Source organism: Silene latifolia, chromosome X, assembly GCF_048544455.1.
Source record: "Silene latifolia isolate original U9 population chromosome X, ASM4854445v1, whole genome shotgun sequence".
Classification (NCBI taxonomy): Eukaryota; Viridiplantae; Streptophyta; class Magnoliopsida; order Caryophyllales; family Caryophyllaceae; genus Silene; species Silene latifolia.
In genome coordinates, this window is record NC_133537.1 from 300,681,652 (window position 1) to 300,699,785 (window position 18,134).

At 37.0% G+C, this 18,134-nt stretch overlaps 1 protein-coding gene across 1 annotated transcript; it reads left to right on the forward strand.

Annotated features, from left to right (window-relative positions):
* Positions 1 to 272: 272 nt before the first annotated feature.
* On the forward strand, positions 273 to 854 carry LOC141620382 (secreted RxLR effector protein 161-like). Its single transcript, XM_074437268.1, has one exon. It carries the CDS (start codon positions 273 to 275, stop codon positions 852 to 854), a length of 582 nt encoding a protein of 193 aa, XP_074293369.1.
* Positions 855 to 18,134: the final 17,280 nt, after the last annotated feature.

Here is an 18,134-nt window from a genome sequence, read left to right on the forward strand (position 1 = left end):
TCTATATTGTAGATGAAGACCATTGTGTATATGTCAATAAAACTGCAAAGGGGATTACGTTTCTCTCGTTGTATGTTGATGATATACTCCTATCTGATGAAAACTTGGAGATGATTAATGCCGCTAAGTAGTGGCTATCCTCTGTCTTTGAGATGAAGGATATGGGTGAAGCTAGGTATGTCCTAGGCGTGGAAATTATGAGAGATCGTTCTAAGAAACTTCTTGGTTTGTCCTAAGAGTCATATATTAAAAAAGTGTCGGAACGATTTACGATGCATAATTCCAAACCCATTGACACTCCAGTTGAAAAGGGTAAAACTTTAAGCCTTGATCAATGTCCTAAAACAGATTCAGAAAAGAAGCAAATGAGCAATGTTCCATATGCTAGTGCGATTGGTAGTTTGATGTATGCCATGTTATGTACACGGCCGGACATCTGCTATGCGGTTGGCTTGGTGATTCGTTTCCAAAGCAACCCAGGACCTGCGCACTGGCAAGGAGTCAAGAAAATTATGCGTTATCTTCGTGGTACAAGTGATCTAGTCCTATGTTTTCAAGGTGGAGACTTGAGGCTAAAGGGTTATTCGGATGCCGATTGGGGTGGTGATTTAGATGAATCTAAATCGACCTCAGGATATGCTTTTATCCTTAGTGGAGGCGCAATATCCTGGTGCAGTAAGAAGCAAGATTGTATTGCTTTGTCGACTATGGAAGTAGAGTATGTCGCTACTAGCCTTGTCGTTCAAGAGGCATTGTGGCTAAGGTGTTTTCTCCAGGATCTGAAACTTACTCCTAAAGTTGATGAACCTGTTGAAATGTTTTGTGACAATACTGCTGCTATCGGGTTTGCCTAAGATCCGAAATTCCATAGAAAGATCAAACATATTAAGAGGCGTTATCATTTTGTTCGAGGCACCATAAAGAATAAAGAGATAGCCATTAAGTATATATCGACTAAAAAGATGATAGCTGATCCGTTAACTAAGCCTATTGCGAGAGATGTGTTCCGAGCTCATGTGAGGAGCTTAGGTTTGCAGAGGTTTTAGTTTTATGCTTATAATCTTGTTTAATGTTTTTGGCATGTATTGGATAATGGACTTCTATTGAGCATTATGGAATAAAATTTGTTTTTCTTCTATGAAATGTTCATGAGCATATGTATGCAGGTTAAGGCACGTTAGAGATGTCACCAAGCTATATGATGCCTATGTTGTAATATGTGTCCTCAACAATAGTGCGATCACATGTTTAAATCTCATATAAAGAAAATGTAAGGGATGATTCATTATATAGTCAACTGATCATCATTAATCGGTAATGATTGGCTAACTAGAGTTTGACATTACTGTCGTTTGACGGTGGTAATCAGTTGACCCCTTAAGGTTACACCTAAAGGACAATTCCCTTAATAGACAAATTGATTAATTGTATGACGATACAAGTTAATCAATTCCTTAAAATTGAACAATTCAATTGTGGGAGAGAATGTTAATATCTTATTGTAATGAGATTAAATAAGATTTATTTTAGTAATTGAAATATTTTATTACTAAAATTGTTTATTGTTTGTGAAACAATAGAGATGAGAATGAATGGTTGATTATAATTACAAGATGTTGTGAATTATAATTATATGACCATTTATGTGATCAAGTATCACTAGTCAATTTGTTGTATGTGATTTAATTAATTTATAAAATGATATTTATTTGATAAATATGCATTAAATTAATTAATAACATGTAACATACTACATGTGACATATTGTGTGACAAATGACAAATTGACAAAATAAGATGGTAGTCCATTTTATGTGATATGGGCCAAATGGAGGGAGTAGTAGTGGTATGAGAATGATATTATTTTATGAGATAAAGTGCACATCATCACAGCTATTTGCTTATTAGCCTTACACCTACTCTAAATTGTCTTACACATCTACTCCTTGTGAAGACCAAAAGCTAAAAAGAAAGATGTCATCCCTTGGCATTTTTCTCCCCACCACTGGTTTTCCCTCCTCTTTCTATAAGAGAATTGCTCTCTTATTTTGTAGACATACATTCATTCACATTTTAAATGCAAAATTGCTCCATATTCTCTCTAGTTCTCTCTAAAACAAGTTTTTAGAAAACAAGAATTTGTTCATCAATTCTAATATCAAAATAAGATTACTAATGTAGTAATAATAACAATATTAGAATTAATTTTAAGGGTACTAGTGTATTAATCTAGTTAATTAGTATACTAGTTTAAGAAATTAGTCTTGGGTGCAATCAAAGGAGAATCTCTACATTGGGATTTTTGGAGGATCATCCATCATTTTAAGCTTAAGAACAAATAAGGAAGGTGACCTTATTTGTACCCAATATTTCAAACCATATAACAATGTAAGGGACATTGTTTTTCTTATTAATCTCTTATTTTGTTATGCACGCACTAGATCTAAAGAACATAAATTAAGAAGTTAATTAGTTCACTATTAGAAGAGTCCAATAATAGGTATATTTACCTAAAAATTGGTATCAGAGCATAGGATGTTGCATGCATAATCGGTTATTGTTTTTCCAAGTTAAAATATTAACATATAAAATTAAAAATTTGTGATTTATAAGAGTAAGTCACAAAACCATGATGCATGTTATATATTCTGGTCCTAAAATATTTTTAGGTCATTTTTATGATTTATGGTAATTTATTGTTCATTTTTATGATTTTTAGTGAAATAATCACATTTTTATGAGTAAAATGAACTTTTATTCACTAAAATAAGTTAACCTTCACTAATGGCCGTGATATTTTAGTATGAAATCACATAAATATTTTATGTATTTTATGTAAAATATCATATTAATGTGTTTAATATTTCATGATTTATGATTTTTATGTTATAAAATGGCATAAATTGAGGTTAAATGACTAAAAATGGTTAAACTTACTCTCTAACCTTGAAAATTTTATATGACTTCACATGCATATTTTAAAAGTTGTGTGTAAAATCTCGTATCAATGTGATTAATATTGCATGATTTATGATTTTTATGATATAAAAATGGATTAAAAGAAGTAAAATGATTAAAAATAGTTAAACTTCGAACCAGGCCCTGAAACTTTAATATGTTGTCACATGCATGATTTAAAAATTGTATGTAAATTTTGAGATGAAATGATTTCATTTTGCATGATTTATGAATTTTTAGTGTAAAATGGCATAAATAGTGACTATTTTAGCATAAATAGCTAAAACGAATTACATGGCATGAAAAAATTATTTTAGGTTGCATAAATATCCCACTTATCAGATCTAAAGTTTTAAAATTGATTGGATTAATTTTTGGATACTTTAGATGTTTTATGAGATAAAACCGATAAATTGCAACTATATTTTCTCGAAATAAATTCAAAAATTTTAACCATGATTTTTGATATTATGAGTGTCATGGAATTATTCCAGAATTTAAAAAAATTTAAAATTCAAATTTTGAAATCATTGTAATTTAATTTGGATTTATTTCATAAATGTTCCGATTTTAAGGTAAAAGATGAGCATAAAATTAAATCAAGTTGAATTATCGTCAAAAATTGAGTGATGACTAATTTTTGAGTCCTAAGAGTGTTAGGATAATTAACTTGAGTTTAAATTGATTTTAAGTATTGATTTGTGATTTTAAGAAGTTATTATCACGCATTTCCATAAAACCAGGTTATATATACGATATAAGTTAAATAGGGCGATTTGGCACAGAATTTGGCATGATAGATACATATTATAATGCTGCATATTTCAATTGTTGAATGTCTTTTATTTATATAATTTTAAATTATGTAATTTTATCTTAGTATGGCCTTAGTTTTAATCGATATTACCTGTAATGAAAGGGAATATTGTTTCGTTGTAATTTAATGTGATCTCTTATCACTTTTATTTTTACTAGTTTTTCATATTACAAATGTATAATAGGAATAGCTTTGTATTTTTATTATTATTTGTAATTATGGAGCTTCTTCAAGACGGTGCCATTCGGGAAGGCTTTCCGACAAAGACAGTGTTCTTGGGAGGCGTGCCACTTGAAGATTCAAGGGACCAAAGGAGTTGATTTCCGAATATGTAATAGATTATTTGATTTTCTATTTTAGGAAGGCCATACTAGGAATTTATTATTATTGCTTTGCATTTATTTTAATATGTTGCATGCATTGTCAAATCGCCATAACAACACATGTATATCATATCGAGTCATCGACCGTGTGACACCCTTATATATAGCGTTAAATAAACACGTAAATTCTACCGAAAAACTGACAGGATATGTTTGTAATTGGTTCAACTAATTAAAACCTGTAATTTTTAAAACATTTCTAAACCATTCACAAACATTTCCAAAAGGAGGGTGCCAAAACCTGCAAATGCTAACAAACTAATTTACATAACAAAGCTAAAGACAAGAAAATATAGAGATACAAACCAAAGTAAAAGAGGGAGACATATGTCCCTTCAAAATATATACACAACAATATGTTTAAAGGTTTACTACAAAATATAACCAAACTAGGTCCAAGGTTCTTTTGCTCACTAGCTCAAATGCGTGACCCCATCTAATCATCATCAACCTGTCAATCGCATTTTATACAAACACGAAAGCCACAATTCAGTGGGGAGTAACTTCGAGTCCTCCCAGCCACGAAATGTCATATTTAATGTAACATGTAACGTAACATGTAAACCACATCACAAATAATCTAGATATCAAATATTCTAACAAGTGAACTCTAAACTGACCAAATTAAACTATCATGTGAAACATATAACAAGCGGTAATCCAAACTTTATCAATTGTAACCGGCTTGCATCTCACCTATTACAATTCATAAAATCACCATACAAGAAAGGACAATATATCAAAGACAGGCATAAGTTCTTAGTACGGTCAATAGTCACTCTGTAACTCGAGTCTATACCACGAGGTAGGGAAGGTAATCGAACCGGTATCTTGGCTCAGAGGTTCTATCAAAACATGGCCAAGACACAACACAACCCTAGCCTAAAATCATGAGACCTAGACATGCGGATACACACCACCGCACCCAAGACCCACAATTTTTCTAAAACAAAGTGAGTACCCTAAGGAGTCCACCAAAGGGTTGGCTAGTACTTAAGCTGACCACTTACTATCAAAATAAGTAACGAGGTCATGCCCCAACTTGGATATAATCCCACCAAGTCAGGAACACAAAGGCTATTAAGCAGTGAACATATACTCGTCAAAGACTATAAAGGCCTATCTATGACAAACACAACAACCTGCAAGAAGTATTCAATACCAATTCCATTTCAGCAATATTAACAATATTAATGGTTTCGGGGAATCTAAGGCCGTTTCTACAACATAAGAAGCTACTCAAATCAAACAACAACACATGTGAACTAAAAACTTAATAAATGGCCTAAAACAAGTAAGAGGCCGATTATCCAATTCATACAAAATTTCATCCAACCGAATTTTTACCCGCAACCCCAGCCCCGCGCAGTGCATGGGGTTAAATTGCGCCGACCAATCACATAATTGATCGACATCGATTGATCAAAGGGACCAAGGGCTCAGTTTTCGGCATAATCATCCAACATTACAATTATCGCTACAAATTCACTTAAAGCCTATTCATTACTATATCATATTATAACCTATCCTAACATGTGCAACTACCAATATAAACATAATTTTTACCATTAACATTATATTTACTACTAATATGATTCATTTCAAAAGATTACCCATTTGTTACTTATACTAAATATAACATTAATAAACCCGGAACGACAATTAATGCATGAAAAACCGCGAAACAAGCAACGGCCAACCCGGGCCAACCCAGGGCTTGTCGTGGGCCTGCCTGGGCCTGCTGGCCGCCACCCCCAACCCTCCATTTCTTCATTTTTGTTCAGTTTAACATCGTCTGAATCATCAATTAATCATTCCCATTTTGTTTCCATACTAACATGTGAACTTAAACTAACAAAAGACATGATTTAGACATGAATTTAACTCATATTTTCATGTGATATAAACTACTCCATTAAAAATCTCAAAATCATACAAGAAAACAAAGAATGTGACATTTATCCGTCGAGTAACTCGAAATAGTTACCTTAAGCTAGAAAAAGGCAAAATAACCCTTGAGAAAACCCTAAAAACAGTAGCTACCCATCATCCTCTACTATATAGGAGTCCCCCATATCATCCTCATAATCTTCACCTATTAAAAACAACAAAAACACAATAATAATTATCAAAACCGAAATTATGCCCAAAATCGTCTTAAATTGACATAATGAAAACTGAAATTAAAACATACTAGGATGTAGATCTTAAAGAGAGGATTCCGAAAATATAAATTATGCGAAAATCGGACTAGAAACGAAGAAATTATGATGAAATTAGCTTAAAGAGCTTAGGTTTTGTCATAAAAATGGTGTTTATTTGTTTAGAATATGTTAGAACATTTGAGGGAGATGAAGTGGCAAAAGAAAGATCCAAAGGGAAGGAGGAAGGGAGGTGTGCCGTGAGAAAGGGAGAGGAAGAGCGGGAATTTGGCGGGATTATATGAGTCGGGTTTGGCTCGTTACGACGATAATTAGAACCGTTCGTCAAATGCAAATTCCGACAAGACCAAAGTTCTTAAACACGAGATTACAAGAAGATTGAGTACTCATAAGACCCGTTTCCAAAATCGTTTGCCCAATTTTCAAAAGAGTTGTCATTTTTTTTTTCCGATATGCCCTTATTTCGAAATAAAAGGTTTTTACACGGTTTAAACTATTTTTAAACATTTCGAAACTATCAAAATAAATACTTTACTTCAAAATATAATAAAATTATATTTCTTTGAATTATTATTACTTCAAATACATTAATATCAAATTTTACTTGATTAATAAATTACTTCCGCAATATAATAATGGTCCAAAATTACGGGGTGTTACAATCACCCCTCCTTTTAAAAAGTTTCGTCCTCGAAACTTAGAAGGAGAAATTATAGTATACAACATCTTAATAATATAATCATAAGAAAAATTTAGGTATCTTTTCAATGAAACGGTGATACTCTTGTTGATCAGACAAAAACATCCACATTTCATATCAAAATATAAAATATTTCTACACCAATAAATGAGAAAACCCATTATTGGGACGTCTCCAATAACGAGATTTAACACTCATTAATGTTAAAACCATTAAAAATTATAAAAGCCAAAATAGAAATGAAGGTTTCACTTTTAAACTCAATTGGGGTCAAATCCCTGAAAATGTAACATTAAACTTTGACAAAGAAGTCATAAATAGATCGAAGTTAGCAGAAATTGGGCAAAACTTAACGAAATCTCGGGTATAGTAATTAAAATTACGATAAATGAGTTAATATACAAGGAAGGAAAAGGGAACTAAATCAAATTTTCATTTTCAAACTTTTAAAATGGGTAAGGTTTTGCAAAAGTATCATAAACTTTTAACAACGAATCGAAACTGGTAGCTTGAAACGTTTAGAAATTTCACGAAGTGAAAAGTAACTTAGACATCATAGGTGCAAGTATGCTAAAAGGATTCAAGCTTAACTAATCAAAAGAGCTATGATGAATTTCATGGGGTAAGAGTTGAAGTCGAACCTAACAGGGTGTCAAAGATGGAGTTTTACAAGATACGAGTATCAAACTTAAAGGGGGAGCAAGATGAAACGAGGGAAAGAGGTATGAACGGTAACACTTATGATCAAGGAGAAAGGGAAATTAGACAACAATAAAATGCCAGACACTCAAATCTCAAACAACAACATCACTCAAAACGGTTCCGAAAACTTCCTAACAACAAAACTCATAACCACATCACTCCCAAGGGTTTCCTCATTCGCTTATGTTACCTCATCCAAATCCATTCCCTGAAACAAGGTACTCCACTATAAGTGTGATCTCATCGCTCCAAATCCTCAATCATCCAGAAACAACTTTCACAAGTCTAAGGTCAAGGCTTCCAACACAGCTATATTCGTATCCAACTAGTGTCACTATGGGTTCCTAAAAAAAAAGTAAACCTTCAATCAAGAATCCCAATACCAAGCTATAAACTCCAAGAGAAGGTTCCTCAAATATTCCATAAGATTCTTATTTCAAAACAAGGTAGTAACCTACCAATCCCCAAAATCTGAAAAAAATTAATAGGATCTCAAGTTTCTCTCTCCTTTTACTTATTAAGGATTGCCAAAAGCGGAACTATATTCAGCTACACTCAGCTACAACATCGTCCCATCATCTCAAGTACTCAATGTGACCTCAAGGTCTATAAAACTATAGGGTTAACAAATTCTTCTCAATACCAAGTCTCTCTCAACTCAAGAACTCTCAAGAGCCAACGAATACCAAATCACATCACTAATCCATTATGGTCATCAACATCCCCAAGGAGTATTCTTTCAAATTTGACATCCTAAAACTTACTTACCATCAAATTCCCAAGGAACAAGGTCTTAATTGTAACAACACTATATCACCTCAGAGTTCCTAAAACCATAAATTGAAACTATGTTCTTTAACCTAACAATTGGTGTCAACCATACCATTACCCTTTCTAGTTACAAAAACAAGTGTTAAGACTTCCCAACAATGTAGCTTACTCTCACTCTCATACCATACTTCAAGTAGTAATCAATATCACTCACTAAAACCAACTAATAATCCCACATTTAACATTTCCCACACGATAACATATACATTATCAAACCCTCATATCCAAAGTGATTATGGAAGCCAATCCCAAACTCGACTACTTAGTCAATCCTATATCCTCAAATCACATCTCACTAACTCTGTAAACATGGTCAACAGGGTATCAACTATACTAAGGAGACAAGGAGTGATAACGGGATAGAGAAACGGTAAAATATTTTCGAAGGGTGCATGAGCCTGACAAGTTAGGAAACTAAGGAGTCGGACCGTAAAGATAACGGTTGACAAAAATAAGAGGTATTCGAGTTAAGAAGATATCTCGGGCAAGAAGAAGATACGTAAACTATGGCAAAAAAACAGGGTTCAACGAACGTTAAAGAGAAGGGAAGGAGAACAGAAGCGGCATAATGAAAGGGTTACCGCTTACCAAAACACTCATCAAAGCTTATGATCGATATGATAAGGTTACATCACTAAGGTGCTCAACAAAGCCTCAAAAGTCTACCAAATCATAGGACTAACAAGGACTCCACAATGGTAGGTATTCCTCAACTTAATTGGTTCTAAGAGCCAAAATCAATTCACCACACAAATTCATTTGTTACCATCCATGTCCCAAAGTATCTCCTTTACAATTCTCGTCATTGAACTTCACTTACTATGTCATTCCCAAGTACCATGGCTTGTTTACTCCATCATCTCACCGCTTAATACTTCTAGTCTCCGATACCATAAATTAGAATCACATCTTTGAACTCACGAACTACATTGAACAACATTCCACCAAAATTCCCAAATTCAGATATGATTAAAAAGGTCAACCACATGTTCTCAAATTTCGAAAGGTCAACAAGGGCTACTCTATACTAGATTTGGTCAACTCAAAAGGTTTAACAAACTAACTAATTCCAAAGTACGATACCAATCCATTAAGCAACGTCAATGTCCTATTGTATTCCTTTCAAGGCTTACAAGAATTAGGGCTAACTATCATTCCTTTAATTCTCCACAAGAAACATCGAGACTCTCAAATGAAGTAGCTTAGGTTCATTCCATCTTATGTGCTAAGGTAGTACCCATGCTCGATCATCTATAACAAACAAGCTCTCAATAGACATAAATCCCAAGGTGTTTCTCAACTCACTAGGCTCTCATATCAAGCACAACTAACAAGACTAACCAAAGGATCCCAAGTTATATTCTCCTATACAACTCAAACCTTAAACAATCAATTTCTCAACTCGTTCACGCCCTCCAATGATACATTCTCTCAAAACTGGGTTCTCTTAAACAAGGGGACTATCCTGCGGAATAAAAGGAAGGTGTCCACAAGGACTCTTATTATAAGAAGAAAACGAACCAAGGATGAATCGGGAGAAAGAATAGAAGAGTAGTTACCGAGGCGAGAGAAGAGGAATTAGAAAGACGAATAAACAACGAGATTGGAAGATTAAGGTAAGATACACTGAATACGAAAAGAAGTATCGAGAAAGTGGAAGCATTCTTCATTTGGCATAACCAATCTTCAACATTCGGCAACGGCCACTCAATCTTGGTCACCAACGAGTAAGATCACGGTCGTAGCTTCAACGGCACGAAAATTAATAACTAACAATTAACAAACCCAGCTGGTAAGATTGCATTATCTACGTTTCTTGGAGAGCCATCTTGCAAAAAAGAACATTGGTTAGAACCTAACAAATAGCAATCACAAACAGACTACCACATAAAATCCTAAATCTACCCATCCTACCCATCTCTCAAGTTTATTATTTAAAGGTCAAGTGCTTTTAAGTGGGGTGCACAAACGTGCGTCGGGAGCAATAAGCTCTGATACCAACTGTGACACCCTTATATATAGCGTTAAATAAACACGTAAATTCTACCGAAAAACTGACAGGATATGTTTGTAATTGGTTCAACTAATTAAAACCTGTAATTTTTAAAACATTTCTAAACCATTCACAAACATTTCCAAAAGGAGGGTGCCAAAACCTGCAAATGCTAACAAACTAATTTACATAACAAAGCTAAAGACAAGAAAATATAGAGATACAAACCAAAGTAAAAGAGGGAGACATATGTCCCTTCAAAATATATACACAACAATATGTTTAAAGGTTTACTACAAAATATAACCAAACTAGGTCCTAGGTTCTTTTGCTCACTAGCTCGTCCGTGACCCCATCTAATCATCATCAACCTGTCAATCGCATTTTATACAAACACGAAAGCCACAATTCAGTGGGGAGTAACTTCGAGTCCTCCCAGCCACGAAATGTCATATTTAATGTAACATGTAACGTAACATGTAAACCACATCACAAATAATCTAGATATCAAATATTCTAACAAGTGAACTCTAAACTGACCAAATTAAACTATCATGTGAAACATATAACAAGCGGTAATCCAAACTTTATCAATTGTAACCGGCTTGCATCTCACCTATTACAATTCATAAAATCACCATACAAGAAAGGACAATATATCAAAGACAGGCATAAGTTCTTAGTACGGTCAATAGTCACTCTGTAACTCGAGTCTATACCACGAGGTAGGGAAGGTAATCGAACCGGTATCTTGGCTCAGAGGTTCTATCAAAACATGGCCAAGACACAACACAATCCTAGCCTAAAATCTGCGCAGACCTAGACATGCGGATACACACCACCGCACCCAAGACCCACAATTTTTCTAAAACAAAGTGAGTACCCTAAGGAGTCCACCAAAGGGTTGGCTAGTACTTAAGCTGACCACTTACTATCAAAATAAGTAACGAGGTCATGCCCCAACTTGGATATAATCCCACCAAGTCAGGAACACAAAGGCTATTAAGCAGTGAACATATACTCGTCAAAGACTATAAAGGCCTATCTATGACAAACACAACAACCTGCAAGAAGTATTTGTGGGTGAATATCCGTATACTACCCTTTAAATTTAGGACTATAACGTAAATTTAACATGCGAATATCGTCATAAAACATGAAAACGATAAAAACGATAAGGAACAAGAAATAACCTCAGGTCCTTTAAATTGCGGCGTAAAGAACAGAAATCAAAGCAAATTTCCTCCTAATCGTTACACCCAAGACTTTGTCCGAGATATGCCCTTGTGCTAGAACAGTGTTCTCCGATTGCCTTGCAATATAGGGAGAACTGATGTGAGTTTTGTCGAGATGAGAGATCTCAGGTTTTTCAGAGGAGAATACTCTTCAAAACCCTAATTTCTTGTTTCAAAATAATGATTAGGTTTTACAGAAGGAGGAGGTCTCCTTTTGTTCTCCTAATTCGGCCAAAACCGTGACCCACAAGGGGAAGTGGGCTTCCACTTCCTCTTGATTTTAACTCGAGGTCCGGTTCGTTAAATACTGAAATGTATATGACGGGTTTGTATTATAAACTGTTATCGGTTATCGGAAATTAAGGCATCAGCTAATAATACGGGTTAGCTGAATTATTAATTCGTGTCCGACAAAGCAGTATTGTATAATTATATTCAATATACATTAAATTAAATATAAATCGTTTATATTTAATTTTACGAATTAACTGGTTAATTCGCCTTAGCCCATGATATTTTAATCCGTATTAAATATAATATCTCAACATCACATATTTGACTAATTACTAGTCAAATAACTCGGACTAACTGGTTAGTCAATTTTTGGCATCTACATGACAGTATTTCCTTACTGTCACGTCTCTCGAACGTATCCTATAGGTGTGACTTTTAGGGACCAGTTGATCACCGCCATCTGTATGACAATAACGTCAAACTTATCTAGCAAGCCAACCGTTATTGATAAACGTGGATCAACTGATAATAATACCAAAATATGCCCTTTGATCCTTTTAGAGGTTTATAAGTCCTTGCACTAAGCATTAAGGACACCAACCCCAACAAGCTCCCACTTGTCCGTACAAGTGTATGTGCAATGACGTTATCCGCACTAAGCTGGAGGACACAGGCTCCAACAAACTCCCACTTGTCCGAACAAGTGTATGTGCGATAACCGATTCTCATATTCATTTAAAATTTCTCCCACTCAATGTAAAACAATTTGCGGATCCGGATCCACAAAGGTCGTATTTTACAATCGATCTGTATCTAGAGTGGTTTCCCCGACTAGAGAGTAACTTAAGTGATAAAACGAATCCGTATCCGAGCATGGCCATGCATTTCGATTCTGACTCCTCGAGTGGCCCCGAGAAATATCGAGTACACGATAAAGGTGAATATTTCCTTCAACTCGAACTCCTTCCGATCTAAGCACGGCATGAAATGACCCAGAAAAAAATCTACTTGGCCCCCTGTTACGGATGACCGTGAGAAAGAAACCAAAGTCACCCAAAATCGGCCTTAGTCTCAAGAGACAGTCGATAGTCAAAAGAATCGACTCTTAGGATCACCATGGAGGTCCTATCCACGACCGGCACCGAATGTTATAAAACATTTAGGACTCCACGTCGATGTCACAATTGTGTCCTACGAGATATCCGTATAAATCGCCTCGTGATTGGTGGTCAACCTTTGTTGACTTATGGCTCGTTGAACCCACCATCAACCAACGTCACAAAATAATTGCCAGAGTTATCAGCTCATGTGGGCAATTAAGGACTGAAGAATATAATGTTTGTTCAGTTCACTTTGTGGTGTTCAAAATTTGACGTACAAATCCACATGAAAAAACAAAATATATATAAAATATCAAATCGATGATGTCGTATAGAGTACAAGAGAGTATGAATCTGATCCATAAAAGAGTACTACAACTTAGGAACACGTTTAATTCCCATGGAATTAACGTGCCCTTCATGCTTATCTTGTCGTAATGCTTTAGTGAGAGGATCTGCTATGTTGTCATCTGTAGCAATCTTTTCTATCACTACTGTCTTTTGCTCCACGTAATCCCGGATTAGATGAGCTTTCCGTTGTACATGTCTAGATTTGTTGCTAGACTTTGGCTCCTTAGCTTGGAAGATGGCACCACTATTGTCGCAATAGATGGTGATCGGGTCATTCGAACTAGGCACTACAGAGAGCCCATGTAAGAATTGACGCATCCATATCGCTTCCTTTGTTGCTTCGGACGCGGCATAGTACTCGGACTCGGTCGTAGAATCTTTAACAGTTTGTTTCGAACTCTTCGGTGACTGCAGCGCCATTAAGAGTAAAAACGAATCCAGATCGAGATTTCGAGTCGTCTCAATCCGTTTGGAAGCTAGCATCTGCGAACCAGGTTGCGCATAGCGTTTGAGAGCCTCCATAAGTCAATGCCCAATCTTTAGTCCTCCGGAGGTACTTAAGAATGTTCTTGACGACACGACCAATGTGGTTCACCTGGTTCTTTGTTGGAATCGACTTGTCATACTCAATGCATATGCCACGTCCGGACGTGTGCATATCATGGCATACATGATTGATCCTATAGCCGAAGCATAAGGAATCCGTGTCATGCGCTCTTTCTCTTCCGGTGTCTCTGGTGCCTGAGACTTGCTCAAATGCACCCCTGGAGCCATGGGAAGGAACCCCTTCTTGGAGTTAGTCATGCTGAATCTCTCTAGGACTTTGTCTATGTAAGACTCCTGACTGAGAGATAGCATCCGTCGTGATCTATCTCGATAGATGCGGATGCCTAGAATTCTTTGTGCCTCTCCCAGATCTTTCATCTGGAAATGGTTCTTCAACCATACTTTCACCGAAGTTAAGAGAGGTATGTCGTTCCCAATCAGGAGTATGTCGTCAACATACAATATTAGGAAGACAATCTTGCTCCCACTCGACTTGATATATAAACATGGTTCCTCGATCGATCGAGTAAATCCATTTTCTTTTATCACTTGGTCGAAGCGATGATTCCAACTCCTTGATGCTTGCTTAAGTCCATAAATGGAACGCTTAAGCTTGCACACTTTCTTAGGATGTACTGGATCGATGAAACCTTCGGGTTGTACCATGTACAACTCTTCCTCCAAAAAGCCGTTTAAGAAGGCGGTTTTCACGTCCATTTGCCAAATTTCATAATCATGAAAAGCGGCAATCGCTAAGATAATCCGAATGGAACGCAACATGACTACGGGTGCAAAAATCTCATCGTAGTGCAAACCTGGCACTTGGGTGAAACCTTTAGCAACTAGTCGTGCTTTGTAGATATCTTGTTGACCTTCCACAGAATGCTTTATCTTGTAAAGCCATTTGCATTGAAGAGGACGAACCTTAGCAGGTAAGTCAACAAGATCCCACACGTTGTTCTCATACATAGAGTCCATCTCGGATTTCATGGCCTCAAGCCATAGTTTCGAGTCGAATCGGTCACGGCACCTTTATAGGTTGCGGGTTCACTACTCGTAAGGAGTAGAACGTCATCTATGTCATGTTCCTCGACCATACCAATGTATCTGTCCGGAGGAATAGAGACTCTTCCCGACCTCCTAGGTTCCTCGGGAATATTTACATGACCGGGATTGAAGGAATAGGTTCCTCCAATGGTTGCTCGGTGTTTGGTTCTGGAATCTCCGACAGGTCGAAGGTTCTATCACTCTTTGCATTCTCGAGAAATTCCTTCTCTAAGAATGTCGCACTAGCCGCAACAAAAACACGTTGTTCGGTTGGCGAATAGAAGTAATGACCACGTGTTCCTTTAGGATAACCTATAAAGTATGTCTTGACCGATCGCGGGCGAGCTTATCTTCAGTCTCCACTTGACATAAGCCTCGCAGCCCCAAACCCGTATAAAGGACAAGTTAGGGACCGTTCCCTTCCATAGTTCATATGGAGTCTTGTCAACAGCTTTAGACGGACTTCGGTTAAGTATTAGAGCGGCTGACAATAGAGCATAACCCCATAATGAATCAGGTAAAACCGTGTGACTCATCATGGATCGAACCATATCAAGTAGTGTTCGATTTCTCCATTCGGACACACCATTCAATTGAGGTGTTCCAGGTGGGGTTAACTGTAGGGCAATCCCACAGTCCTTTAGGTGTTGATCAAACTCGTGAGAAAGATACTCGCCACCACGATCCGAACGCAGTGTTTTTATCTTTCTACCCAATAGGTTCGTGACCCTATTCTCGGTATTCCTTGAATTTCTCAAAGGATTCACTTTTGTGCTTCATTAAGTAGACATAGCCATATCTACTCAAATCGTCCGTGAAAGTGATGAAATACCTATAGCCTTCTCGTGCGGTGATTGACATAGGACCACATACATCCGTGTGTATGAGTCCTAATAGGTCAGCAGCGCGCATTCCAACACCTTTGAAGGAAATACGAGTCATCTTACCGATGAGACATGATTCACACGTGCCAAATGATTGAAAATCAAAGGCCGAGATAGCTCCATGTTTGATGAGTTGTTTTACGCGTTTCTCATTAATGTGTCCCATACGGCATTGCCATAGATACGTTTGATCTTTGTCACCAACCTTTAACTTTTTATTCATTACGTGTAATATTTCGGTGGTCCGATCTAAAACATAAATTCCGTTCATGGAGACTGCCTCGCCATAAATCATATTGTGTAAAGAGAAAATGCAAGAATTATTCTCAATTACAAATGAAAATCCGAGTTTGTCAAGTGCAGAAACTGAAATAATGTTTTTCGAAAGACTAGGAACATAATAGCAATCATATAATGATAACTCAAATCCGCTAGGAAGCTGGATCACATATGTTCCCCTCGAGACGGCAGCCACTCTTGCTCCATTCCCGACACGCAGGTCAACCTCACCCTTTGCGAGAGGTTCGAGATTTCGGAGGCCCTGCACATGATTACACAGATGAGAACCACAACCAGTATCAAGTACCCAAGTTCCGTAACTTGCGTGGTTAATCTCAATCATATGAATAAAAGTAGAAGAAGAGGAAGACATACCAACAGGTTTAACACGACCCGCTTTTATGTCCTCATGATAAACAGGACATGTGCGTCTCCAATGCCCAGACTTGTGGCAGTGATGGCATTCCATGTTATCCATTTTGCTCTTTGTCGCGCCTGATGAGGTGCTCGACTCACCAGGCCCACTCTTACCCGAACCCGACTTCTTGAACTTCGCCTTACCTCGCTAGGTTTGCTCGAGCTTTGCCCTTACCCTTTCCTTTATTTGATACAACGAGAACATCCTGTTTCAAGCTCCCACTGGACTTCATGTCCTTCTCGGTCTGTACGAGAAGGGAGTGCAGTTCATGGGGAGTTTTCTTCAAATCATTCATATAGTAATTCGCTCTAAATTGCGAATAACCATCGTGGAGTGAGTGAAGTATGCGATCGATAACGATGTTCTCCGATGTTACGATTAAAGGTCTCCGGTTTCTCGACATTCTCAATCATGCGAGAATGTGTGGGCTAACCGGTTGGCCCTTTCGGAGTCTCGCATCAAAGAAGCGAGTGGTATGCTCATAGGTCACGATTCTCGGTGCTTTCGAGAATTCCTTAGTGAGCGTGGTGAAAATCTTGTTTGCACCATGGGCTATGAAGCGTTTCTGCAAATTGGGTTCCATTGCAAAAATGAGTACGTTTTTAATCGCACCCGCTTCCATACAGAAATCATTAAACTTGGTGACTTTAGCAGCTCTAGCCGTGGGACCTGGGTTTGCCGGGATGGGCTCCAAGAGATATTTGAGCTTCCGTCAGCGGCGCAGCATTCCGTAATGCCGCCTCCCGGTCCGCGAAGTTGGATCCATCATTCTTGTCGAGTAGGCGATTCATCCGACTCATGAAGATCCTAAGCCAGGACTCACGGTCCAATGTGGCACTTGGCATTGGGTTATCACTTGAACCAGCCATTTGATGTTTAGCAGTTTAAAATCGTGATCTACACTGAAAAAGAAAGAAAAACAAAACGAAATAAGCAACTCATCGAGGTGATTTAAGTCTATTTTAAAATTCATTTTAAACATGTAGACTCTCGCACTTGCATAATTGATCTCCCTCAAGAAAGATACAAGTGATCCCAAGACTCAATTTCTGTAAATTGATAAGCCAACTGTTTAGCTAATTCTTCCGGAAGAACTCTTGGTCGATAGATTTCCGTAAATCCTATCTATAGTCCACCATGATCACAGGATCGTACGAGTGACCATAGTGTTGAGATAAAATAGGTCAATCGGTTCCAACTTACCCGACGTAGAAGGGGTCATAGTATGCCTACCGACGAAGAAGGGACTCATTGGAGTTTGACCTATAAAGACCGTTCTCAATTTTAGTTTATACGAGGAAGATCCCATCAACTAAATTATAATTCATTTTAAGTGAACGAATAACTAGCGTCTGCGTGAATGAATTAATTTGGGTGATGGCTTAACATGATCGTGTGACATACGAATGTCAAAGAAACTAACTCGTGACCTCTATATGTGTCAGTTTTCATGCAATTATTAGGTGGTTTGGTTTTTTTAGGCGGAATATGATGC